This window comes from Monopterus albus, unplaced genomic scaffold (assembly GCF_001952655.1).
Source record: "Monopterus albus unplaced genomic scaffold, M_albus_1.0 scaffold178.1, whole genome shotgun sequence".
In the NCBI taxonomy this organism is placed as follows: Eukaryota; Metazoa; Chordata; class Actinopteri; order Synbranchiformes; family Synbranchidae; genus Monopterus; species Monopterus albus.
This window is the reverse complement of record NW_018128058.1, coordinates 881,109-908,722: the sequence shown is the minus strand read 5'-3', so window position 1 is coordinate 908,722 and position 27,614 is coordinate 881,109. Positions and strand designations below refer to the sequence as shown.

At 40.6% G+C, this 27,614-nt stretch overlaps 4 protein-coding genes across 5 annotated transcripts in view; 2 read left to right on the top strand and 2 right to left on the bottom strand.

The window, feature by feature from the left end:
* golgb1 (golgin B1) overlaps positions 1–7,221 on the bottom strand; it is a 25,239-nt gene extending 18,018 nt beyond the window's left edge. Inside the window, exons 1-7 of the mRNA XM_020616771.1 lie at positions 5,418–7,221; positions 3,796–3,874; positions 3,387–3,578; positions 3,168–3,281; positions 2,383–2,550; positions 2,175–2,297; positions 113–226 (exon numbers count right to left, since the gene is read on the bottom strand). Of these exons, the coding sequence (XP_020472427.1) occupies positions 113–226; positions 2,175–2,297; positions 2,383–2,550; positions 3,168–3,281; positions 3,387–3,578; positions 3,796–3,864 (780 nt within the window). The 5' untranslated portion in view covers positions 3,865–3,874; positions 5,418–7,221. The remainder of the gene's footprint in view (positions 1–112; positions 227–2,174; positions 2,298–2,382; positions 2,551–3,167; positions 3,282–3,386; positions 3,579–3,795; positions 3,875–5,417) is intronic.
* On the top strand, positions 5,738–10,420 carry guca1aa (guanylate cyclase activator 1Aa). The gene is given in 6 exon segments (XM_020616798.1): positions 5,738–5,945; positions 8,153–8,355; positions 9,668–9,760; positions 9,762–9,853; positions 9,925–10,007; positions 10,293–10,420. Coding segments are annotated over 6 exon segments (807 nt in total).
* Positions 10,421–12,061: 1,641 nt separating this feature from the next.
* On the bottom strand, positions 12,062–21,334 carry orc5 (origin recognition complex, subunit 5). The gene is given in 17 exon segments (XM_020616738.1): positions 12,062–12,338; positions 12,449–12,561; positions 13,453–13,563; positions 13,648–13,695; positions 14,059–14,129; positions 14,132–14,167; positions 14,440–14,495; positions 14,627–14,717; positions 15,960–16,008; positions 16,094–16,224; positions 16,547–16,658; positions 18,053–18,127; positions 18,488–18,673; positions 19,866–19,958; positions 20,828–20,942; positions 21,032–21,123; positions 21,236–21,334. Coding segments are annotated over 15 exon segments (1,332 nt in total). The 5' UTR covers position 20,942; positions 21,032–21,123; positions 21,236–21,334; the 3' UTR covers positions 12,062–12,292.
* A 197-nt stretch (positions 21,335–21,531) lies between these two features.
* lhfpl3 (LHFPL tetraspan subfamily member 3) overlaps positions 21,532–27,614 on the top strand; it is a 39,773-nt gene continuing 33,690 nt past the window's right edge. The window contains exons 1-2 of one of the 2 annotated variants that reach the window (XM_020616746.1): positions 21,532–22,431; positions 22,553–23,065. In XM_020616746.1, coding sequence (XP_020472402.1) covers positions 22,630–23,065 — 436 coding nt within the window. In that variant the 5' untranslated portion in view covers positions 21,532–22,431; positions 22,553–22,629. Of the gene's footprint in view, positions 23,066–27,614 lie in introns of both variants that reach the window. The other variant, XM_020616747.1, reaches the window with a different exon arrangement.

The window sequence follows — 27,614 nt, the reverse complement described above, 5'->3', positions numbered from 1 at the left end:
GGCATCTTTGCTTAGACTGCTGCCCCCACGACCTGGTTCCGGATAAGCGGAGGAAAATGGATGGATGGAAAAATACATGCTCCAATAACATCTAGTCCAACAGGATCTGTACCTGCTTTTGCTCGTCAGCACTGCTGACTTCCTGCTGCAGCATTTCCAGCACTTGGGAGCGAGAGTTTAAAGCCTCTTCAAGCTCTTCACAGCGCCGCTGAGCTGTATGCAGAGCCTGGGAAAGATGAAATAGCAAAGAGACCATATGACTACATGAGGGAGAGAACTTACAGTATATTTGAAGAGTGATAATAATCTAATCTTCCACTAACTGAATAACTAAAACTGGGGGCAGATGTCTCCCAACCGGAGGGTCAGAGGTTTGAATCTCGATGCCTGCAGTCCACATGTCTTAATTGTCCTTGGACAAGACACTGAATCCCCAAGTTGCCCCTGATGGTGAGAGCCATCGGTGTGAGTTGGCGCCAGAGATAATAGACAAAATATCGTCTAGAAGTGTTTTCTCCCATCTGTACCACCCGCCCTACTCTGCTATCGTCAGGCCCTGTGCTTATTTGTTGCCCTCTGTGGCCAGTGTTGTTAAAATCAGCATTGCACTTCTTCCATGACCCCTCTGATCCGAGGTTATAAGGTGCATTTTTCAAACCAGTATGACTCATTTCAAAGAGAGACCATGGAGGCTCCCTGTACAGGTACAATCCTGGATGGGAGCGGACCTGTTAGACCCCAAGAGGCCACACATTATAAGAGTGTGGCAAAGAACGAATCAAAATCAAGGTTAACATCAGCTTGGCCTGTCGGAGATGGAGAGCATTAAAGGCACCCAAAGGACTAAAATTTGACACAGATGTGCGTCTATTAAGAAGAAAGCCACAAGTGCTGTAGCTGGCTAATGTGTATATGTCAACATCATTAGCAGGGCCACTTTAGTTTTTCAGTTTTGCACCTTTGCATTGAATTATTCTGGCTGTGATTTGGAGTCATTCCAACTGTCTGCAGCTTTAGTGTTTGTTGTCCAATTAGCAAAAACCAGCACATTTTCCTGGATTAGCAAATGAAGTAATTTTGCTAATTGTTGCTCGGTTTTGGTCTAGTTTATGTCGGACATAACACTGCAGTCCATGCAGCATTTGTGAGAAGTTGTTAAAATTTACACCATCAACATAACTAGAGGAGTGTGGAGTTTGTTCAACTATTAAAGAGTAACATGAAATTTCTCTTGTTTCACATACAACTCACAGTTATGTGCCAAGTATGTAACACTGGATGTGATGTGATCGTGGCCAGAACATTAGTACCATATCAATGTTACTGGGAAAAAACATTCCTCTGTATAATTTGCTTGTGTGACTGCCGATACACCCGCTACAAACAACGTTAAACATAAGTATGCATATTGCTAAAATGCAAACCTCTTTATTTGACATTGTGTCGCTGCAATGGTACCAAAAACCGCGGGCTCTATAGGCACTGGATTCTGTAAACATTTGTTTTGGAGCTGGTTTTTACTGCTGCGCTACCTTACTGCTTCAACTGTCTCCAGCTGTTGTGACCACATGCGACATAGTTTCATAGCCAGGGCAGGAGGGGCAAAGAGGAGCAGAGGGAGAAGAGGAAAGGATGCTGCTCAAGTTTTGATTCTCACTTTGCCCTTAATGGTTGAAAATTACAGGAAGAAGTTATTTAATGCAGCTTTAAAGACTAAAACATATTTTCTCCAGAATAAGAGCCTTCTTTTTTATTAGCTGACATGGTTTCAAACTATAAGAGCTCAACTGATCAGCAGAAAATTACTCAGCAACAATTTAAAATAACTGATTTAATCATTGTCATTTCTTAAACAAAACATCCAAATAGGACTGGTTCACCTTGACAAGTGTAAAAATCTGATTGTTTTTTTTTTGTGTTGCATATTAGTAAACTGAATAAAACAAGCAATTTAACCACATCACCTAGAGCTCCTGAAAATTATAATGGGCACTTTTTCTGATTACTTTCTGACAATTAATCACCAAATGGTTAACTTATTATACTAGGCAATAAAAGTATTAATTGAAAATGCCAATAATTGTTAGATTCAGCCCTAAATAAAAGTCAAACAGTAGGGGTTGAAGTGGTCAATTTTAAATGAATAAACCACAAATGAACTATGGATGCTATACCTGCTGAAGCTCACTGTCCTTCTGAGACTGTGTTGTGACAGTCATCAGTTCTTCTTCATGTTTCTGGATCTGCTCCTGGAAACGCACATCCTTCTCACAGACCACAGCCTGCAGTTTTGTTAACTGGTAACACAGCCACAACAGTTCGTTCAGATAGAACATTTCAAGTCAGAGCAGGACTACATGTATTTAAAGACAGCACTGTCACCTGTTCAGCATGGGCAGATTCCTTCTCTTGAAGGAGCTGTTCGGTGGCCTGGAGTCGCTCCTTGAGCTCCCTGCTGTTGGACTCCTCTTCACTCAGCCTGTTCTTCAGTTCTTGGAGCTCCTCGTTGATTCCAGCACCAGTTTCTGTGAAAGAGCTGTCTGGGGTCTGCTGTAGACAAAACAGATGTTTGAATCAAACAGATGCTAGCTTGTGCTTAACTCTGTTCAAGATCTTTGTAAGAAAAGCAAACCAGAGGATCTTATAAAATTGCAATAAACCTACATTAGTGACATTATGCTCAAAACAGAGGGCTTGACACCGTATCACCGTTTCAAAGCACAAATATCATGGCACAATGTTTCGATGCCTCGCTTCACCACATGAAAAATCATGTGACCACTCCAAACGATCCCTCGTTATCGCATCAGTGAAGTGTCGTGCTGGTTTTGAATATTAAATGTGCTTCTCATTATTTAAAAGGAGAGTCGTAGAAAAAAAATGATCAGTTTTCATAATACTAGCCTTATTCAACAAAATAACATTAGTAAACATATTAAGACTGCTTATATTGTGACTGTTTTTCATGGTCTCAGATTTATTCCAACCATACAAATGCAGTATCACGTGTTTGGCCAGGAGATGGCGCCATTTCTATGCGAAATGCTTCAAAACAGCCATTTTTTAACATAACTGCTTCATATTGATTCAGTGCTTTAGAAAGACTTGGTTTATCCTTCACCACCCTACAGGCATGTGGGAAAAATAATTGCCTCATTCAAACTCACTGTTGCTCCTTCCTTTCCTTTCAGATCAGTTATCTGTTTGGTTAGTGCAGCCACCTTGGCTTTGGCTTGTAGTTTGAGTTTGGTGAATCTAACCTCTGCTTCTTCTTTTTCATTCTGTGGATATAGAGTAATAAAAGACATCATTAAAAAAATATGCTGTGACGAACTGACTTACACAGTAAAATCTTGATAGCAAATGCAAACAAAGAGGTTATTTACCTTGAGCTGTGCATCCTTGTTTGCCAGCTCAGTGTCCTTCTGGACAAGCTGAGTGTCTTTTTCTCGAATTAGCTCCTTCAGCTGGATCACAAGTTGCTCCAGGTGTGCCAGCCTCTCCATGGCCTCTTCAGGTGCCTCCGACTCCACTGGAGCCTGGCCCTCACCAGCAGGGAGCTGAGGCACCAGCATGCCCTACACAAGGAAATAAATATCTGTTTATTCATTGTGATGAGCTGTAAAATGTCTTAGAGAACAAAAGGCTTCCAAATGATCATTAGAGCTACACACACTTTAAAATCTGGAAACACCATTGGCAATATTCTTCAACGGAGATATTATGGTTTCATGTTAGAATGTTTGTTATGCTTTATAATATTTAATGTCGTATATACACGTGTTGCTCACTCACCTGTGGGTCTCCATCCGGGGCCTCCTCTCCAGAGAGCTCCTGGAGGACTGTGGCCAGACGGCTCAACATAAAGATGGCGCTGTGAGGGTGAGGAAACAGGTTTGGCATATAGATGCAAATTTGTACTTTCTGACATGTAATTCATTCCTTTCCTGGAGCTGCACAAGTTTTGTTCAGTTTACCTGTTTTTCAAAACCTTTCTGCATCTGACAGGTTTCTTAATGTTCAGCCTCAGAATAATTTTAGTTGTAGCGATAATTTTATATAAAATGCTGCCTACAGCAAAATCTGTCTGACATTGTTGATGTGAAGTGTCATGTCTCCTCTCTCCCGTAGTGTGTCCTCTCTCTCTCTCCCTCCCTGTACCTTTCTGCAGGTTGCCCTGGCCCTGGAGCTCTACGTCTCAGGCAGAAGGCCGCCCACCAAGAGCCGGGGTCTGTCGGAGGTTTCTTCCGTTAAAGGGAGTTTTTCCTCCCCACTGTCACCAAGTGCTTGCTCAAGGGGGATTTGTTGGGTTTTCCCTATGTAATAACAGTAAGGTCTAAACTTTACTTTGTAAAGTGTCCTGAGATAACTTTTGTTGTGATTTGGCGCTTCACAAATAAAATGAGTTTGAATTTGATATACTGTACACTTGCCCTTCCACCATGTCTTTGCTGAGAACAGCTTGAAGTGGTGCCTACACTGACACATCCTCTTAAGGTGTCAATAGACAGTACACAAAGAATATGAATTCGAGGTTTGTGTGCATATGCAGGGAGTGGCAAGTTACACAAAAACAACACCTTAACAACAACAGCTGACAAAGTAGTTAAGATAATTTACTTAGTTACTTTCCACCTCTGATTTAAAAAATATATATCTTTTGGATTTTTGAGCACTTTTATATAATCACTTTGGACTCAGTGAAACTGTAATGGGGGGATTATAGTCTTTTGCAGCCACATTTAAAAACATGCTACAAAGGCCTGGAAAAGATAATTAAAAAGTAACATTTTGAAAACCAAGTACGTATATCCCTAGAAATGTTGTTGCGTACTACCGAGACTAATTCGTTATATGTCGTACGCTTACATTACAATATTTGGGACAACTTGAACTTTTTAAAAATAACCACAGAAACTGCACGAACTGGACCGAGACAGACTCATATTTTCAATTATTTCAAAAATTTCCCCTCATGTCCAAATCAACATATTTGCAGACGATCCCAGCCCATCTTTGTCCGAACCGGACCGGGCAGAGCCGACTCTACTCGAACCTGCCGGGCACACTGCGGCTGCGTCACTCTTTTCGTGAGCAGCAAAGATTATAACTAGCTAACGCAAAAATGGTCGGCAAACTTTCCGGGCGGCTGAACACCTATATCTTTAAAAAAACAACAGACAAGTATAGATTAAGAAACGGTGGCGTGAACAGGATGCTGCGGGGAAACGTCCGTTGTTTACTCTTACTGTAGTTTCCACGATAGAGTAAGTTAGCTTAGCTGGCTAACGCGGATACATCGTAAATAAGGACAGATTAAAAACATGTTCTGCTGAGTTTTTCTCCGTTGTGCATGACGCCTCTGTAAAGCAGCCAAGTGAGTGGTGTATTTTTAAAGGAAAGGACTTTTGACTTACCCGTACGAGTGTTTTCCAGGTAAACGTATCTGGTTTTTATTTGAGATATTTCCTCGGATGGATTTCAGAGCATAGCCACATCACCAAACACTCCCGGAAACAAAACGTCCTCTGCACTGATTGGACATCCAGGATCCACGTATGTAAGGGACTCTCTGAAAATTTAATGGCACCGATTCCTTTCTAGGGAGTGGTGCAAAACTATATACATTCTAAAAAACGAAAGATGAGCCCTTGAGTTACACATACCTGTACCCTTCTACATCTGGAACCTCACAGAAGAAAGTATAATGTTGGCAGGACATGACCAAAGAGTCAATATGATCATCAACCATGGCAGGCAGCTGGGGAGGAGTCTGCTGCTGCTGGCCCACTACACCACAGTGTTTCTGGCCTTTGTGGGGCGCACTGTGCAGTGGATGGTGGACGCAGTGAAGTGGACCAGCATGTTTTCACGCTACACAGTATCACTGTTTGACTCCATCTACAAACGACTACACTCGGGGAAGAGGAGCAGAGTCCCTGGTGGTGCCAGAGAGATCTGCCCAAGCTCTGACATGGAGCCACGATGATTTCATGTTTTTTTAATTTATAACCTTGTCTAACAGCATTATATTGTGGGGAAAATCCTAAATAGGTAGCCGAAGGAAACCTGAACATTAAGTGTAACTTATGTTAGATGAAAAAAAGAACATGAGGCCTTATTGAAGTCAGAAAAATTCCAACTTTTTACTTTTTTTAAGCTTTTAAAACATCTATTTGTTACATAATCTTAATGAAGTTATATTTGAATGTGTGGTTATATAATGTGTATAATCCATGTGTTGCTGTCATCAGGAAAACCTCTTCCAAAATGTTGGAAAACATATTTCAGCCTATTTGTTGCAGTCGTTCATCCCTCCTACCTGCTGATTTGACTGTTAATGCAAATGTGTTACAGGGTAACGCAAACTATGTAAAATATGTTGGAATATTAGATACTGTTTGCCTTTTCAGTATTACATTATTGCACTACAGCAGGGGTAAGAGGGGATTTTCAATTAATAGAAACATTAGGAATACATCATAGCAACAACAGCATTGTGTTGTTTTTTTTTTAATGCCTATGAAGCAGACAATATTTCATTTTGCTATAGCATGTTTTTGGCAAACAGGCAAATTCTTGTCTAACATGAATGAAATAACAGCTTGCTATGACACTGGCGAGACCAGTTAACTGTGGAGATGCTGCTCCTTGTGTTTTTCCTGTGATTATCTGAAACATCTTTTTCACTTTTATGGCAAAAGAGAAACACACACACACACACTCCTCCTGAATGCAACTCATATCTGAGTTTAACCATTCCTGGAATGTCAGTGTGCGAAATGACAAAGCGAAAACTGGAATGTTGCCCACAAATCCATTTACTAACAAAGCTATTATTTTACTTTTGTATTAATATGTATATTTTAACTGTTTGCACATTTAGAATGCAGCATAATAAGCACTGACATGTATCTGTCTTTTTTATGACTGATAACACAGCAAGTTATAAGACTGCACTATTGAAATTATTAACCGCACTCATAAATGATGAATACAACAAATGCACTTAAGCTTTCATGTATAAGATTGCTATAACAAACACTTTGTAGTTGTAATATTATTTGTTGGTATTTACATTGACATCAACTGGCTGCAATGTTTTGATTGTCATTAATTCAGATTGTAATATTTGTTCAGTTACTGTACCAATCAGCCATGGCTCCTGCCTTCTTGGCTTGTAACCAATTAAATTTCACTACCAAGAAATTTTTTATAATTCTCATTATTTGCAGAATTAAATACAAGTAGATCAGCAACTAAAGAACACTACTGATTCATCTAATTTTTCCCTCAAATCTTAGATTGTATTATACAGTTAGACCAATGTCTGCATTAAACAGGTTCAAGTAACATTACATTGCTCAATAAACCTGTTGTGACAACTGTTTAAAAGAAATAAATCCATGTACAGTGTTTCCCTGTTGAGCTACAGAAGAGGAATAGCAGCAAAAAGAGGGAATTTTATACACTTAGCAGACTTTTGGAAAAGACCCACTAATGTGGACAACCGTTGTCTCATAATGGCATCAGATAAACTGTAGGTCCCCATCACCTGTGGACAACCGTTGTCTCATAATGGCATCAGATAAACTGTAGGTCCCCATCACCTGTATCAAAAGTGCTTTTTCACAGCCATTATCAGTTGGAGTAATGATTACAGCAAGTAGGTACACATGGGAATCTGTCTGCCAAAAACTGTGCAACTGTCCTTTAAATGTGTAATGGAGCAAGCAGCAGTAGTGTCTTCTAGTGTGCTTAGTCTTCACTAAGAGCATTAAAGCTGCGCCACTCATACCTGTATCTCCATGTGAGGGATGAAACTGTGTTTGTCAGCATATTTCAGGGTAAATGTCAATGGAGGCAGAACAGTCAACTTGCACTTTTAATGGGGCGCTTAAGATGATCATCTACTGGTTCTCCTGGATTACAACCAGTTATTGGCCCTTGAGGAGGTCACCTGAGGGGTGGGATCACCTTAACCCCAGACACAATCCGCTATAAAAGGCTCATGCAAGCTCATTCTAAGTCCAACTGTAGTGTGACTGTGAAGAGGGATATCCTTTGCCTCACAGTAGACCCATTGGGCTGAGAGGTCCATGCACCAACTGGAATAGGCTCCGATTACCTTATCCGAAACACACTCTGATAGCAGAGAAATACAAAACAACAGGAAGCATTGTGGATGACCTGCAGGCGGTGGAGATGCACCTCTGGTGCAAGAAGTTCACGATCGTGTGCCCCTCAGGTCAGCTCACTCTGCACGATTTCAAGCAATTTGTTGGGCTTAGAAGACTGGACACAGAGGCCAAGGCCTACATAGAGCAGATGTTCCACACATTCGACATGAATAAAGTAAAATGCTGCACTTTTTAGATAGAAAGTTAGTTTCAATAAGGTTCACACTGCTGAGTGAAAGGTGGCAGGGGGTGATGGTTCTTATGGGGTTGCAAGGTTGTGTCAGGTCTTGCAATTGTTTTTTTTTTTTTTTTAAGAGATAAAACATTTGGACATAAAGCCGTTTTTAACTAATTCAAAAGGGATAATGTACATACAGTACACAACAGAAGGCTAAAACTTACACTGAGTGCTTATGACACTCAAAATCTGCTGTCCAAACAAATGCTTGCTTCTGGGTTGTTATAATGACTTCTATAAGGTGACATCTTCAAATTTGTCCGACAAACAATACAAAACACAAACATATGTCATTTACAATTGTATATAACAAAAAAAGACATCAAATTATCACAAGGCAGAAGATGGAACCAGAGGTTTCTGACAGTTTTGTGTAATAAACCAACTTAAAAGAGGAATTGATCATCAAAATTATTGTGAACTCATTTTAATTTTACAATTATTCATCTAACTATCAATAAATTAGGCAGTGTTTGTGGGAAAAGATTAGAGCTGCAAGTAAGAATTTGCATTTTTCATGATCAACGAAACTGTTTTTAATCAATCATTTTCTCTAATAAATGTCAAAGTGCATCAAAACCAAAGTTAATGTCTTTAAATAGTATCTTTTGTTTAGCCAATAGTCAAAAACACAAAGAAATGAATTTGATTTTCTTTGATAAGTTAAAGTGCCTCAAATCATCACATTTGAGACACTGAAACCAGCCAGCTGTTGGCCTGTAGCAATTTATTTTGTATTAATCAATTAATTGATGAATTGTTTCAGCACTAAGAAAGATAAAAACACCACAATGAAATGGTCTGCTGCTTGACTTGGGTTAGTACCTGTATCATTCTAAATGGCCACTTTGGCCCTCGAATCACAATTTAATTAAGCGCCCCTGAGCTTGTGACAGGGTCACCGCAGGATGGGTCTGTCTGAGAAGCTGCATGTCTATATTTAGTGCCGGCTCCCAGCTCACAAAAGGCCGTGGTAATCTCTCTGCATGATTTAAACTGCGAGATTATCTAAGAGACGGTGCTTTGATGTGAAGATCGTTGCCCATGTTCAGATGCACACGGTCCCTGCAGATAATCCCCTGTTCTGGCACGCTTCAAATAGCTTTTGGATCAGTTTCATCTGAAGGATGGAGCTTTGGTTGTCTGATTATCACTTTAAATTTCTTAAAGCCGTTCAGTAAGATGGTCACATATAATAATATGATAATATGTATAATAACTTAGTGATGTTTAATACTGTTTTGACAAGAAACTAGTCATCTCCCTGCTGGATTCTGCAGGACGCTATAAAGATTTCATGGAGTATGTGGCCGCCCTCGGCCTGGTGATGCGAGGAAAGATAAAAGCACAACCTGTACTGGTATTTCAATCTTTATGATGTGGATGGAAACGGCTGCATTGGCCGACATGAGCTCCTCAACATGATAAAGGCACCGTATATCATGCACCTGCAACCCTGAATTTTCTACGTGGCCTCCTGATTTTATTCCCTTTCCTTCAGGCCAGTCGTGCGATCAATGAAAATCAGGAAACAACTGCAGAGGACTTCACTAACGGTGTGTTTGACAGAACTGATATAAATGGAGATGGTGAGTGTGTACTGGCACTGTATAGAGACAGATTTATGAAGAAATCGATTATGAGTAGACAGTGTCTATAGATTTATCAGCTCCATTCTTGAGTCAGGAAACAAGCATTGAAAGAAGATGGACGGTAGGTTGCTGTTAAACACAACACCAGTCCCTTTGAAATAGATGCTAATTGACGTCTTGTACAAGTAAAACACTTAAAGGACTCCACCACACCAGCGTGCAGACAGGTCTCTGAGAGTATTACTGCATTTGTGAAAGATGTTTTTTTCTCTCCTCCAAAAGGGGAGCCGTCTTTGGAGGAGTCTGTGGCCAGTGCTCGCAGGGATGCCGATTTCAGGGAGGTGATGATGAAAAGTCTGGACCTCACTCACATTGCGGCCATGATTTACAACAGGAGTTGCAGAATTTAGGATGTGCTCAGTCTGATTACCTCATCCACAATCATGATTTAACCTGAGACTGTCAGTAGTTATAAATAGAGATATGCAGAGATTTTAATTAAATACAGTTTAATATGATGCCACTGTGTTGTTAACACTGACATTTCTCATTTTTAACCCCTAAAAGAGTGACACACATGCACTTTAAATGCATTTGGATGACTCAGTCAACCTTTGCAGACCAGTCTCATCCTTGTTTAATGATGCTGAGCTCTCTCCCAAGGCCACCCTGGCACGAGGGATGATTTCTCTCACTTGTCCTCAAATTCCTTGAGGGCTAATAGTGAGAAATATCAATCTTTCCAAATCATTTGTTTTCCAGGTCTGAGATGGAATCTATTTTCATGTTACCAGCTTTTATAGAAGAAAGCTGACTCCACAATGAGCTTAACATCCAAGCTAATGTGATTAAGTTTAGGTGTGTGAAGTTAAAATTGTCATACCTTTTCTATTTTAATTTTTTTAAATGTTTGAAATCATTTTAGAGCGGACAATAAGAAAAATACTGGCTTGTCTTTTTGTAGCATTTATGTCTGTGAGTACTTCTTTGACCAAGTGACTTGCTTAAGGGCCTTCTGCTGAAAGGCTGCAGATTTTATTTTCCATATTGTTCTGATTTGTACAATAAAATGAATGCCTGAAATAATCTGTAATGTTTCTGTTAAGTGCACTGGATAAATATTGCAGGTACCTCAGTTAAAGCAGAACATTGGGCTTGTTTCACTTTAAAACTGTGAGCACTTCAAGCAAAGAGTGATTTGAATACATTTTAGAACCACATGAAGAAGAACTACCCAGTACGATAAACGTGTAAAATAAATAAGAATTAACTTTATGGAGCACAAAACTGTTTATCTTCTTTTTTCACAACCCCTCTGATTTATCATGCTATCCTCTCAGGGTGTCAACCACTGGATACTACAATCACCGAAAGATCACTTTTGCTTCTTTTCACATACACTACGCAGAAACAAATTCTGCATGTCTGTACTGATGAATAACTAAACAGATCAAGATTGTAAATTTATCTCCTAAACACAAGACAATTAAGATGAGCCATTTCAAAGAGCACTTCAGGCATATTAGATTTAAAGAGAAAGAAGAAAATGTGAAATAAAACTCTGGTTAAACTGGTGGATGTGCAGTGGATTTCAACACTCACAACTTAACAACTGTTTGTTTTAAGTGTTCACAAGCCAATAGGATTTGAACCACTGGTTGACTGGTTGGGGGAGATTCAGCAACCAGGGACCAATTATGGGAACAGATGATTCTTAATTCAACCTTGTGATATTAACAGCATCGTTTTTGTTCAGCATCTTCACACCACAGGGCAACAACACATTACAGAAACAAAATCCTGCCTTTGAGCAAGGACGATGAGTCACCTGCACGGTGCCAGGGTCGATCTATGTCAGACAACAATGCTGCAGCTGCACCATAATAACATTTTTCATGTTATATATAGCAGGGGGTGGATCGGCGACCTGTCCAGGGTGTACCCCGCCTTTCACACGATGCCGGCTGGGATTGGCTCCAGCCTCTTAATATGTCCTTTGGGTACAATGCAAATGTAGCAACCTTTAGACAAAACTAAAACAAAAGATTACAATGAATTGCCAATATGGCATTTATTTTACTCAAATGCACATTTTTAACATGGACAGTGGCACGCTCCTCAGCTCAACTGTCAGCCACAAGGGGGCAGCCACAGAAATGGAATACGTTTTCCTGCACATGAATCCCTGTAGTAGTCTGAGCTCCTTACTTTGCCCAGTGCTCGTCCTCAAGTTTGTTCGTGTGTCTTACTGTCACTGTGTCACTTCTTTAATCACAGCTGGCTCACAGGAAGTCATAGAGATATTTTACAATATCAAAATTCACCGTCCTGGAAGATAAAACACACCAAACACATTCTCAGTGATCAAACTGTAAAGCGTCAATTCCCTTGAACAACTCGGTCTCAGGTCATGTGTATTAACAGACATGCGCACCCACCTGGAAATGGCACAGATGAAATCCATGGAAACAGCACATTTGTACTTCGGGGCATTGAGCTGATCATTGTGACTGACCTGAGTCAACAGCTGCAAGGTCACCAGAGAGGAGATCTAAATAGGAACAGAGACCAAAATTACTCCAGTCCACCTCTTTAAACACAGCTTCCCCACACTTTGATGCAGAGATGAGAGCCAGCTGCACAGATAAGGGTCGAGCCCAGTTTCCTAAAAACCATCCCACACACTGGGCCACAAACAGATCAGATCCCAAAACTCGTGGCCATATGGTGAGAATACCCTCATCAGAGACATCATGGTCACTGTGGTCATTAGGCTCAGTTTAATATAAATAGCAACCCCTGATTATATGGTGTGCATTCAGTTATGTGGCAAGTGGGAGGAAAAGCAGGGAAATAAATATGTTTATACATATTTTGCACATGCTACTCTGGAGACCATGAGGCTTCCTACAGCTAATACTGGGTGTCACAATCATGGAAAAAGATTAAGGAGGACTAAATGACAGCAAAACCACTACAGTTTAACTCAATGGCAATAAAATAGAGAAATAGAATTTGCCCACTATTTTACAAGGACACTGTAGTCCAAGGGTCAGTAATGGACGTGTTTTTTTAAACTGGGTACTCGCTGTTGTACAGGCCTGGAGGAATCCGTCTTCAGGATGTCTGTTTAAATGTTTGAATTTATTTATGAATTAAAGGGCAGAGGTAATATTTTCAGTAATAATTAGGGAAATTCATCTGTGGTTAAACAAAAAGTGTTGCTGTTGCCTTAGAAGAAATGTCGTCATCTACTTGCATTTGTGCGACACACTAGTGTTCAAACAAACTGTGCTCCAGCTATTTAGTCAGGGGCCGTCTGAAATAGAACAGTCAGAAGTCACAAAACGGGCTTTCACTCAGTCTCAGAATTTTCTCGATTAGTGCCTAAAAATCCCAGTGCCTAAACGTGACTGCAGCCGCCCACTAGAGTCTCTCTCACCTGGGAGAAGATGCTGGCGGTAGGAGCCACTCTGCTGTCCACCACGCTGTAGAAAATGGCAAGCAAGCGGTCCAGAGGGAAGGGTTTGGGCCCCAGAAGGTGGTTACTGGTCTGGACAAGATTTACATTAAGTTATATGTGAAACAGGACTGAAACTAGGCAAGATCAAATCAAGTCAAACGATAAGATGATCACCTTTTCATTTTTCTTCAGGAAGTTTGTTTTTCTTATTTTACCATGGTGCTGTTAGGAGGAAACAGGAGGACATGGAAACATTAATTCACACAGATCAAGCCTGTGACCAGTCGGCCGGTTCAGGAATCCATCCATGGAGGTCATCACCTGTTACCTTTGAAACATTTCACTAATCTGAACAAATGCCATACTTTCAAGCTATTCATTGACAGTTTACGAGTGACAGAGTCACCATCTGTGATATATGTGAGCAACATTCATATTCTGAAACCGGACCTGGTTCAAGTGTGGCTGACGATTTGTGTGCATGTCATCTTGCTCTGCCCTGGTGTCCTGACGACGCCTCTCTGCCCAATACAAGGGCTTAAAAACACCCAAAAACATAAATAAGAAGGAGAAAAGTTCTTCTACCTTCAGGAAAAAGCGCTTGTCTGTGCGGGCAGGGTTGTAGGATGCCAGGTAGGCAGCAATCCGCAGGAACTGTAATAAGGCAATTCGACATGAGTGTGAGCAGACAACCCTTCGGAAGGAGGGAAATAAGTGCAATCAGTCAGATGTACTGCAGCTCTAAAAATCTAAAAGAAAAACATCCACAGATTCATACAGTACAACATTAATGCAATCTAAGATTTGGTGTTAATATTATCTTTGTTGCGATTACAAACTATCAGCTGCACAGGGAAAAATATCACAATCCAGTGTCACTGCACCCCATCAGTGGCTTAACAGTTTAACATCTGCTCTGCAAACGTGTTACATCATCAAGTGCAACAGCGCTGTGTGTGTCGACACCTCTCAAGGCTCCAGCTTCCTTCTCCTCCATTTGCTGCATTTGTTCCCACTGAAGACTGAAGAGGAAGAAGAGAGAAAACACTGCTGAGAGTCCTCAGCATCTGTGTAATCTCACTCAAAGCAGCAAACAGACAGAACTATGTGATACAGTTTGATTATTCTATTAAAACTAATGTAAGACACTGACCTGGACACCTCTCGCAGATAAACCGTCTGCATGGCTTTCTTCAAATGAGGCTCAATATTTTTCCACAGCTTGTGTGTGTCCGTTTCTTTCACTAAACACATAAAATAAAGCAAACTATTGAAAAGGCCACTTTGTTAGGTACCCTTGTACATTACAGTGAGGTCGTCATTTTTGTCCTGTCAACTTATCACTACCAGTTAAAAGTCTGGAGACACTTCCCCGTTCATTTCAATGGGAAAGCGCATCCAAACAGACTGGTAATGTACACGAGAGGCACAGAATATTAGGGAGATTATGTTAGGGCAGGGATTTTAACATACGATGCATCAGTCCATAAATCCAGCTTTACAGTTGTCAAGTGGACACAAACACATCCAAGTGAATGCTAATGTTTCTCTGTGTTTCATGGATGTGCAAGTACAAAAACATTCACCAATAAGTCCACCACTACAACCTAGGGCGATAATGCAGATTGGTGACAAATTAAAGGAAAATCCTGAATAAACGGGTGGAGAAATATAATGAATGCAGATACTGGTAGTCTGACTACACCTATCACCCTTAGAGGGAAGGGTCACTGCAAATTAATACAGAGATCCTCTGCGTGATCACCTTTATCCTATGATGAAATACTTCTACTTTGATGGGAGCGGGCTCTTCCAGGATGACAGTACCCGAGTCCATAGAGGGTAGGAAAATTGCGTGAATCATATGTTATGACCTTCGCAGTTGAACACCCATGGGAGATTTGGACTCATGTTAAAGGCTAAACAGGCTTTGCACATACCCTCACGCAGCATGTTCCTATTCATACGTCAGATCGAGGGTCTACCTTCTGTCTGCGTATGTTTTCCAAGCATTGTGGTACATGTACAGTCGAGGCTTTTGTTAAGCAGACAGTGTGTGCAGATGCAACTTTTCAGCCTGCACGTGGACAACTGTGCAGACCACTGGGGACCTGGGAAGATGATGAAAAGTATGTCACTGGACCACGCGGACATGGGAAGTATAGTCTGCCCTTTAGACAGAGCTTTTCACCCCCATCATCAACGCACCAGGTGATGGAATATCTTTTGGAAGAATGCCACAGCACACTGCAGCTGTTCTGTCAGCACATGGTGGCTCAACACCTTACTGAGACACTTTGTTGGTTTTTCCTTTAATTTGTCACCTGTCTGTCAGTGTTGTTCTGCTTCCACCGACTACTCGAGAAAAAAAAAAAAAAAAAATCAATGAATGCAGCTTTAGACAAACAAAATGAACACAAAGGTAAAGTAAGGTATTTTTGATTATTGATCGGGTGCTAGATAAATGAATACATCTCATGTTTCACCTTTTCCTTCTGCCAAGGGCTCACAGAACTTTGAAAAGTTGAGGGCAGCCTGGTTGAAATGAACAAATTACAAATCAGTGGTGCAAGACTGAAAGAAAATCAAAACAGTGGAAAATCTTGTGTTTGAGTCTGACCAGGCGGCGCAGCTCCCTGAGGTCCCGACAGACAGAGTAAAAGACGCCCAGCAGGATGTTGATGTAGGAAGAGTAAAACTCAGCCGAATAGGAAGGATGTCTGTCCTGAGACAAGATCTGCTGCAGCTCACCTGTGAACAGTACATACAGATTAAATTTAAGAGCAGGGTTACCACAAGCCCACTCAAAAACAGAGATTATAAAAAGTAACGTCTCTCCAAAATCAGCCAGAGGTTCTTATATACCAAGTACAACTCACTCCCCCTAAGTGCTCAATTTAAACAGCTGTGTTTTATAATGCAATACACCTGCAGTTGCTGCCTAAAGTGTTGGAACAAAATCGCAGGTACAAATCTCACATCTCACAGTGCATCCGCCAGCTGTGCGTCATCATTATGCAATGTGGTGTGGAGTTATTCATGACGCTGGCTGATGTAGCACGAACCGTGATACCTTTACTGTAGTCGGGGAAGTTGAGCAGAAGTGGCTCAAAACAGCCGGTGTTTGGTCTGAAGTTATCCCAGACGATTTCACTGAGCAGGATAACGGTAACATTGTCTTCTACCTGAAATTTAAAAAAAAAAAGTGAAAATGAATTCAAGTGTTTTCCTGTCAGTTAGATTGTCTCCGTGGCTACAGACTTTACTACCTCCTGGAATTAGTTTTATATTCATATAATGTGGATTAATCATTTATTTGAAGCAAAAAACACTGATTCCAGTTTTTCAAAAGAGGATTTGGTGCTTTTTCTCTAATTTATATAATTTTAAAATAAATAGTGTCGTGAACTGTTGGCTGGACAGAACCAGCTATTTGAAAACACACTGTTCTCTAGAATTTGTGATTCTTCATGAAGCAAATCTTTTTCTTTAATAAACAATGGATAAAACAATCAACAGACAACTGCTCTTTACTTAAATCTTTGAGTTATAAAAATAAACGATCATTTAAACTGAAGAATGCACATGAGTGCTTTAAAATGTCAAAAACAGACTATATCAGTTAGCAAAGGTGTAGGCTGAAGCAATTATTATGACTACTTTTCTAACTATATACAATTTACAAGCTACACAGCCCAGACAATATAAAATTATAATACATAAGCCCTTTTCAGACAAAAATATCTAGACATGACCCAGAGGAGCTGTATGTCAGAACACAAATGTCCAAGTTAGTTGGATCTGAAGCAGACTTTACCCTCCAGCTCCTCACTACAAAGTCTGTGTAATGTCTGAGTGAGATGGAGTGAGCCCACATGAGGAAACAGTAGCATATAGTGCGCAGTATTCACAGCGAGCCAGCAGGCAAGTTGATGACGTTCTATCAAGTGACCGGCGCAAAAGAATACAAACATACAGTGGTGAAGAAAAACTGTCATTTACAGTTAAGACACCGGCGAAGATATCAAACTGGAGACAGGACGAGATTGGAGAACTTCTGTGTTTAAGAGCCGGTGCTGAAAGCACTATAACTTCTGCTTGAAATAACATAAATCCGTCCTTTTCATCTTTTTGTACAAATGCAACAATAACAAATGTAACAGCATTAACACTGATACACATTAGAGATACAACCATCCTTTATCATCCTGTCATCCATCACAAAATCTGCATCCTAATTATCACTTCAAAATCCTGTGTGGTAGCACGAAGCTGCCCTAACAGTGAAAAGACGGATTCCTCTTAACATTCACAACCCACCAGAAAACAATTTGCTTTCACATGAATAGAACACAAATCACATAGATGTTTTCACTCTTCCTGTCTTGAATTAAAATGCTGGGAGTGGCTGCCATCCTTCCTTCCTAATAGCATTAAGACAGAGCACCACGCTTTCAGCTCAAGGTCAGTCATTACAGAAAGAAGCTCTTCCAGGCCCTCTTCATCATCGGCACATTGCAACAGCAACAATAATGTGGCTCATTTCTTAGATAACACAAACAGCTCGCTGGACTCTCACCAATTCCTGAAGACGTAAGAGAGCAGGCAGGAGATTGGTATCAGCGTCCCTCAGAAGCTCAGCTTTGTCCATTACCTGAAAAATATATGTATGTTTGAGCTTATTTTAACACGTAAAACAGAGGCTCTGAATAAATGTTTTATTGTGGCATTTTAGCATGTTTTCTGCAGTGAGCTCACAAAGTGTAAATGCCAAATTAAAATGCAAGATTCAATCCACTCGTGTGCTGGTAGAAAACCATGCTTATTTTCTCTAGGCTAATGCATCTGGAGCTTTGTTTAGCATGTCTTTACATATGTTACCATATTAACATACAAACGTTTAGGCGACATGTCCAAATAATAAATAATTTGATGTGCCATGGATTGGAGTATTCTGGTGTGCCAAGTGACTTCAAGTGATTTTCTGGTTGGGTGTAAAGTGCACAGCACTCACAATGTATCGTGTCTCTTTGGCAGGAGTCTGGGAACACTGCTGTCTGTAGATGCGTACAAAGTCAGACAGGGAGGGACTGCAGGGGAGCAGCGAGGCGGCGTCACAGCCAAAGAAGGACAGCAGCACTTGTTCAAACAGCAACGTGACAGAAACACATTCGACACAGCTGACTGTGGCATGAGGCAGCTGCAGAGAGCAGGAGGAATGATGGAAGACAGTTAACATCTATGCAGTTCAAACACATTGGCACTGTGTTGGTTCTGTCAATTCCTTTGTAGCACATTGAGCATGATAATCTTCTTAATGAAATGACAATTGACCATTAAAATATGTAAATGCCACAGCTCTCCAATGCTGCAATTTATTGTTACAGGAAGTTAAATAAACACCAAATCTAAGTTGGTTAAAGTGCTGCAAAGACCAATCAATTAAAAAACGAATTAATTGGCAACTATTTTGATATCACATGAATTGTTTCAGTCATTTTTCAAGCAAAAAAAGCCAAATATTTGCTGGTTCCAGCTTCTGAAATCAAAAGGTCTGGTGATTTTCTTTGTGTTATATGACATGAAACTCAGCATCTTTGGGTTGTAGACCCCTGGTTAGTCCAACTAATCATTAATGAAAACAACAGTTAGTTGCAGTCCAAGTTAGTTAGGTACTTAGTGAGTTAATTAGGAACTTTACTGTCCACAATGTGTAATGACATACAGTTGCAAACACACAAAAACAAATTCAACTAATGAAAAGTGAGAAACACAAAATGTTTGTGAGATCACAGGGAGGCTATGCTTTCTAAGTGTATTTGGCAGAAAAAGACTTGCTGTACATGTGGGCGGTGGCTTTATGCCTACAGAACATTTCTGAGTAAAAACTCAAAGTGTGGGAAAGATCACTGAGAAACTAAAAAGCTTTGCTCTTTATATTTAATTTATACAAAAATATCTGCAGTATGAGCACACCTATTTACTCTGTGCATAAATGTTTAATCAGAAGCGAAAGTACACACAGAAAGCTTTGTGTGAAGCGAGGAATGAGATTTTTCTAAAATGCATTAACACAAAACAAAACAAAACAACAAAAAACACCCTTAACTTTTTTCAATAAAAAGTTATTTTTCGAGGATGAGGCACTCTTTCAGCATTCTGATGAGGATGACTCTGAGTAAGTGAAGGTCCATCATCTATGTAAGGTTTATATAAACTGTAATCTGAGAATCTAAACTTTGCATATTAAACAGATGCTGACACAAGTGTGTTTAGTGGTTTGTGCCTTCACACACTTATGTCTGCCTGCAGTGAAGGAAGGGAGACAACAGTAAAGAAGCAGAAACTATTTCTCATTTTGGTGACAAAATAAACAAATGTTTCCTTCTCACCTCAAGTTCCTTCAGCAGAACGTGCATCACATGACTCTTCCCGGAGGCCCGATGACCGTAGATGAAGATTGAAGGGTAGCTGTAATGCTGAGGCTGCAACAACAGAATCCAATCTCTTTTTACTCAATATAAATTTAATATCTCATCACGCTCAGTGCAAACAAGTTCTCAATCTACAGGTAAATAAATCAAGTATTCAGTACTTAACTGTAATGCTAATGTCCGATTGAAGACTTTCTTAGCCGTCTACTAGTCACTCAATTTCCTTAATAAACTGATGTGATTTAATTGAAAAGTTTCCATTAACCGTTCATCTCAAGGAGAAAGCCGAGAGACCTCCAGTGCTGATTAATTCCAAGCCTATTCATTATTATTTTGACACCTAATGACAAATAATTCATTCTCCTCAAAAGAACATTAAAAAGTAGTGTTTATTTGTCAACTAAGACCCTAATTGTAAATGCACAGACAACTGGATACAAGTGTGCTGCAACAGAAATTGTTTCTCTACTGTAACTTCACAATTGTTTTTCTGTATAACATTGCACCATATTTTATTTTTTGTGTTACATTATTCGCTGTGTCTGTTTTATTATGCTTAAAGTGTTTGTTTACCATCTTTGTCTACATTAAATGCAACTAAGAACGAAGTTTTCAATAAATTATCATAAGTAATAGGAGAAACAGTGATAGTTGATTGCTGTGATTTCTCAAAGCACAATTAAAGTTGCTTGTTTTATTCAACTACGTCATCACAACAGAGAAAAGCAGAACATAATGTTTCATTCTTTGCTTGAAAACTAAAATTACCAAGAGTTTGACGAATCACGACTCTGTCCAGCTCTAACTGTTTTATATGCTTTGATGAATACACATTGAGCTCCACTGTACTGGAGACCTGTGAAAGATTCCTCTTATCCTCATCACCAGACACTCAGTAGGAGTTGACACAGTAAACACACCTGTCCCATCAGCGACAGCAGCATCCCAGCCTGGACCTCCCTGCCGGGCAGCTGCCCTGCGACCCTTTGCATCCTCTCCTCCTCATACCCTGGATGCTGTAGGACCGCTGTCATCCTGCTCGTATTACCAACCACACGACAACTAGTTATTATCACCGTGTGAAGAGCTCAGTGACATACAACTAAACACAGGAGTAATGTTACCTTAGACGTGCATTCAACAGGGCGCTGGAAGCGACGAACGGCAGTATTCAGCCAAACTGAGCCAACTGACGAATACTGCCGGAAATTATTTACTGTGCATACAAAAGAGTAGCGATGAAACAGCCACACGACATATAACAAAGTTAAAGTAGTGTGGAAAAACAAGTTAATACTGCAAATACAAACACAACTGAGCATACTCACAGGAATTTCGCGCGCGCCTTTAGATTACGTCAAATGATGGTGATTGTTACCAACCAATCAGAACGTACCTCGACATTGTGGGTACTGTAGTTTTAAACCGTACCGGGCTTTACAAACGCTCGACCATTGACTCTGTGCATTATGGGTAATGTAGTTTTAAACTGTTTTTTTTTTAAGAAATAAAGATTAATTATAGTTAGATTTAAAGTAAAATGTTATTGAATTAAAAGAAAGATATATATAGCCTACATTAAGATAGACTATTTTATAATTCTATGTTCACTGGGCAACTCTGCTAAGAAAGGAAGTGTAAGACAATCAAAAGCTACTTAACCCCAAATTAGGTTGAATAGACCTTGTGGTGAGAATATTTTAATATGTCAGATAGCCTAATTTATTTCACAGACCGACTAACGAATATAACAAATTATGATTAGACCTATTATAAATCAGAATTACTAATCATAGCCTAAATTACGATAAACTGTTTTAGCATTAGCTTGCTTTTGTGCCCATAAATGGTGAATAATGCAGGTGTGCATATTACAAAATATTCCTATTTTGCACTGTAAACCGCAAAAGCAAAAAAGGTCAATTTAACTAGCACTAAAAACACTTAGCTTCAGATTACTATTATTATTGTTGTTGTTATTACTACAGTAGGTGCATTTATATGCATTAGTACATAGTGCATTTATCCGTATTCTGCTCATACAACAGGCTGTGATGCAGCGGTCAGGGGGAATCATAGTAAAATCATAGTAAACTGACAGTTATTAGTATTGCTGTCCATTGTGTCTGTTTAAGACTTCGCGCGTTACTGTAACTGCGTCAGACTGGGATTAAAGGATGGGGGTTGGCCCTACACATCCGAAGCCATCCTCCAACTCTATATCAGTAGGAGCTCAGCTGCGGCTGGTGGTCTGTCGCCGTCGAGCACACACGGACCATTTCAGCGAGATCTCACACACTGGTTTCACAGAGCTGAATCTGTTTGCCGGAATAACAGCCTCTGGCTTTTAGGCTGGACGCAGGTAGGGACATTTTTAAATAAACGTGAGGACAAATCTACGAGCTTCTGGGTGGATGATATATTCCTGAGGCTTGTTATTTCCCGGAGCGCACGTTTTGTTTTTGCAGTGTGATAAATAAAAATCAGACGAAAGAAGACAACAAAACCCGACCTTCCCACGGAGGTGAGAGCGCAGCGATGCTGTGGTTATAACTGTGACTGAGTAAAGGCAATAAAATAAAATCAGAAAGCTAAAGTACTAGTTCTTCAGACTAAATACTGTGACTATGCCTTTCATGGACCAGATGCTGCAAAGGTTATTTGAGTGAGGACAATTCAACTGACCCTGAGGACCGAGCAGTCCCCTCACACACGCCAGAGGATGGTCCCCGGGGCCCCCAGCACGACCACCACCATGCTCCCCGCCTCCGAGGCTGCCAAAATCTACCAGACCAACTACGTGCGCAACTCCCGCGCCATAGGCGTTTTGTGGGCCATTTTCACCATCCTCTTCGCCATCGTCAACGTGGTGTGCTTCATCCAGCCGTACTGGATCGGAGACGGCGTGGACACCCCGCAGGCGGGCTACTTCGGGCTATTCCATTACTGCATCGGGAACGGTCTGTCCCGGGACTTGACCTGTCAGGGCAGTTTCACAGAGTTCAGCACTATCCCCTCCAGTGCGTTCAAGGCTGCCTCCTTCTTCATCGGGATGTCCATGGTGCTCGTCCTCACCTGCATCGGCTGCTTCTCGCTCTTCTTCTTCTGCAGCACCGGCACCGTTTACAAGATCTGCGGTTGGATGCAGCTGGCTGCAGGTAGGGGACTCGAACTATAAGTGTTTATAAGTTCAGGTTGTCAAAGTGTTCCGAGGAGCGCCAGTGAGATGACATCAAATTCAAATTGGTGTCAAATTCATACAGTTCTCTAGAAATTGTCCAAAATCGCCGGTTTCAACATAATCTTCTCAGTCAAATTTTGAAAAACTAAAACAGCTGCAGGGTCAAAATGGGCATAATCTGCACCTAAAACTCCAGAGGTTCGCCTGCTTTTTTTCAGTTCAGTGAGTCTAATAAATACTCTTTTGAGATACATGTTGAGACTACCTCAGGCTCAAATGGATTAAGACTTTAATTCCACATGCTTTACTGGAAACTATCCAAAATAACAGGTTTCATCCTCATCTCCCCAGCTCAGGGTGCTGACCGTTATGTATTTTGGTGTTAAAACAGCTGGTCATAGTCAAATGCACTGCTTTTATCAAAAAAATTCCAGGTGTCCCACAGGATTTTCAGGGCATGGGCTGCAATTCCTTGGCCACAAAGCCCCGTTTTAGCAGATTTCTCTCCTTTGAAATTCCACTTCAGAGCATTTCTCTGGTTACTAAAACCCATCTAAAACATTATATAACTGTCTGTAGTGTAGGTGGAGTGGCAATAGCCTTGGGGAAAGTGATACCTTAAATCATAACCGTAAAACTCTGTTCTGCTAGTATAAATGGCTGGTAAAGACTCCATTAAATCATGGGAACAGGATAAGTCCTCAGTGGTGCATGGACTTTACACTGCCTTTTATGTGAGGATAATCTGGAAACATGCAAAATGTTTTCTCTTAATGGGAACAAAAAAGGTCTCTTTAATGTCTTTAAAACAACCATGCACATTCAACCAGAAAATGAGAAATAAAAATCAAAGAGCAGAGACATGTAGTGACTGAACTGCTTCTTTCTGCCTTTAATTATCATCAATTTCCAAGATTCTCTCTGAGGCAGACAGAAAATTTGCCTGCATGTGCACAGATCTTGATTCCCTTCCAAAAGTATATTTTTCAAAAATAACTGGTGCAGCTTTGTATTTCAGCCAACTATTTCAGTCCACTAGGGAAAATGACAACATTAACATTTCTTGCCTCTTTTCTACACTTTTATTTATTGGTCGAATAAAACCATTTTCACAACACTACATAATGCACATACACACACATGATATAAACATAAAGACATACTCATTTACACATAACCACATGTAGCTTTGCATGGTATATGTGCATATACACTTCATATGGACGCGCATACTTCTTACCGGTACTACTGCACACATAATGCCAATAACATAACGTATACTGACAACCACAGTGAGAACTTAAGAGTCTATAACCCATCAATTTGGCTGGAGCCAATCTCAGCTGGCATTGGGCGAGACGCAGGGTCCACCCTGGACAGGTTGCCAGTCTGTCACAGGCCTGATACTTAGAGACAGACAACCACACATGCCCACACTCACTCCTACGGGCAATGTAGAGTCGCCAATAAGCTGCATGTCTTTGGACTGTGGGAGGAAGCTGGAGTAGTCTGAGAGAACCCACACAGGGACAGGGAGAACATACAGACTCCACACAGACAGGCACCGGGATTGAACCTGGTACCTTCTTTCTGTGACACGACAGTGAGACAGTGTGCTGGTTCATCTTGCACTAATACCACTTTCCCCCCGAATGCTTATTTTGCAACTGAATGCTTGTCTATTAGTGTGCACTGTCACATTATTTATACAGCCTCTTCACATCTTTCTGAGCTGCACTGCCCCACGCTGCACAGTGATAATTGACCCGACTATTAATTCTTTAAATAAGAAGCTTGCAACTCGTCCAATCATCTTTGCCACCTTTTTATAAAATCAGTAATATGCCCATGATGATTTTGCTGTTTGATTTTCAGTGGTTTGACACTGTGTGACCTCTTCAGTGTGAGCATTATGACATGTTAATACAATGGTTGCAATTTTCTTATTCTTTATCTTGTGAGTATTGTTATGTTTTAGGTGCTGTTTGACAATTTGTTCATAATCACTTTGAGTTATCCACCAATTTAAGAATGTACTATGTAACTTTGTCAGTCACAGCTGATGCAGTAGAATCAGAAATATTATTATCATTATTCCACATGTTCTTCTTCCTTGTCAAAACCCAGCACCTACATTACCCACAGTGCAGCTGAACTGCTGAAAGTTTGGTTGGAGATAAGGCTATTTTATGCTAGTAGCAGCAAATAGAAGGCCCATTCCAACTCCACAGCCCTGAATTTTTTTAAATTATATTATTCCTGATTGTTGTGTTGCTCAGTATCACATGCATTTGATTTAGCTAGACAATGGTTCAAGGACAATGCTTGTAAATGGGACAAAATTGATTTGAAAATAGATTCTATCAATTGCTGTGTCATTGAAATGACCTTGACTCAACACTGATGGTTGAGAGTGGTGGACTTTTTCATATGCTGTGGAAAAGAAGCATTGTTAACAGAGCAAGTATTTAAATGAAGGAGTTGAGATTTAAGCCATAGACCAGAGATTTCATTTCATTTCTCTGACAAAATTAGTAGCATCACACCAATTAACACCTCAGCTGAGAAACATATGACAACTTTGAGCACAATCTCTGCTGCAGAACACTCAGAAAAGTCAAATTTGTGTATATAAATAGACTCAGCATCATAATGTGCCACTTCCATGACGTCTGCTGCAAAGCAGTGTGTGTTCTCAAATGGAAATTAAGTGTCACAAGTGCTAAAAATCACATTTACAGAGAACGCCTGTAGAAATACATAGCTTGTGTCCCAAATGTCCACTGACCACCAGTTTAGACGACAAATAGTAACCATCTAATGCCACACTACACTAGAGCTTAGCAACGCCCTTTCCAGCTGTTAGGCCCAATACATACACGATGCTCCCATCTCATTGCAAAAGGTGCTGTCAGTAAAGCATCTGCTAGTGTCTGAACCAGCTGTGAAATGGATTAGCTTGTTTTTTGTCACAGATCAAAGCTGCTTCTTATTCCTCTGAGTCACACGTTTCCTCAGTTTCACCCCACATCAGAGGAGATGCTTAGAACAGTAAGGTGAATAAACACAAAAATAAATCACATTTTCAAAATAATATCACAGTTGATCCAATCACCTCCTGTGGTGTTTGTGAATGTGGCTAGCAGCTGTGGAAAGAAACTACACACCCAAGTATTGTACAAATTTGAGGTACTTTATGGTACTTTACACATCTGCTTCACTACATTTCAGAGGGAAATATGAATTCTTTTTCACTACATTTATATGGCGGCTGTAGCTGCCTAATTACCTTCCAGATTAAGGTTTTTATAAGGAAAAATAGACGCACACAGCTGGAACTAACAGTTATTTTATGATCAATTACTGGTTTGGTCCATAAAATGTCAGAAAAGTTTTATTTTATATGTTATGTTTTTTATTGCTGCACCGACTGGAGGTCACTCATTTCGTTGTACGTGTTAAAATGACAATAAAGGATTACCTCATGTGTCTTATCTTATTGTACTACCAACAGTCAAAAACACAAAAGTTATGTAGCGTTATATACTATAACTACATATGTACTTCTGTGAAGAAGGACCCAAAGCAAGCACCGGATAAAATAAAGGAGTTATACCCCCCAGGGGAGCTTGGGAGAGCCCTCGAACAAATGACAATGAGCATGGAGTGTTTGTGTGGCAAGATTTGTAAGAACGAGAGCAGCCTAAAGATCCACCAGCTGAGGATGACATGCAAGCACCACAATGTCTAGCACCTGGTGAGACAGGGGAGGAGCCGGGCCCAAAGCACAGTGCACACCGTGTCTGTGCTCAGGCAGTTGGAAACGACAAGGATCAGGTGGCCTCACACCTGCAAAACAAATGGCCGGCAGAAGTTTGACAGAGCTTCAGGAAACATCAGCCAAAGGGGATGTGAAGAGGAGGTTATAGACTAGGACGGCCATCATAGTGAGTATGGCTGCTGAGAGATGTGGCGGTGAGGAGGAAAGGGATAAGAAACCTTACTGGATTAAAGATTGATGAGGTGAGCGTGCTCAGTGTGCAGTAGCAAGTAGACAGCTCTGACAGGAGGCTGTACATGCTCAATAACCTGGATGCCTCCAGAGCTCTGGTGGCCATCTGGATCTCACAGACGCACTCACATTAAGACTGTCATGGCATGAACAGCTGCCTGTTTCCTGCTGTAATGCCACAGATACAGATGTGGATTGTTACTGAAAGGTTTCCAACAGACAGTCTATCTCCTGGTTGCCCAAATGTTGCCCCCCTGAACAACAGGAAGCAGTGGCTAACAATGCACAGCTATGGCTTTTTTGACCACATGAACTATTGTTCAGTCATGCTATTGTAAAGCTGTGAGAGTGACAGAGAAAGCAGGCAAAAAGCCGACTGCCTTGTGCTTGATGCCTGATCACACAGTCTGATAAATCGCCTGACTGATAATATTATGCGAATGCTTGGTCTATTGTGCGTACTCAATTTTACACCTCTTCAGAAAGATGCCAAATGGAACTGGGATCTGCTGCT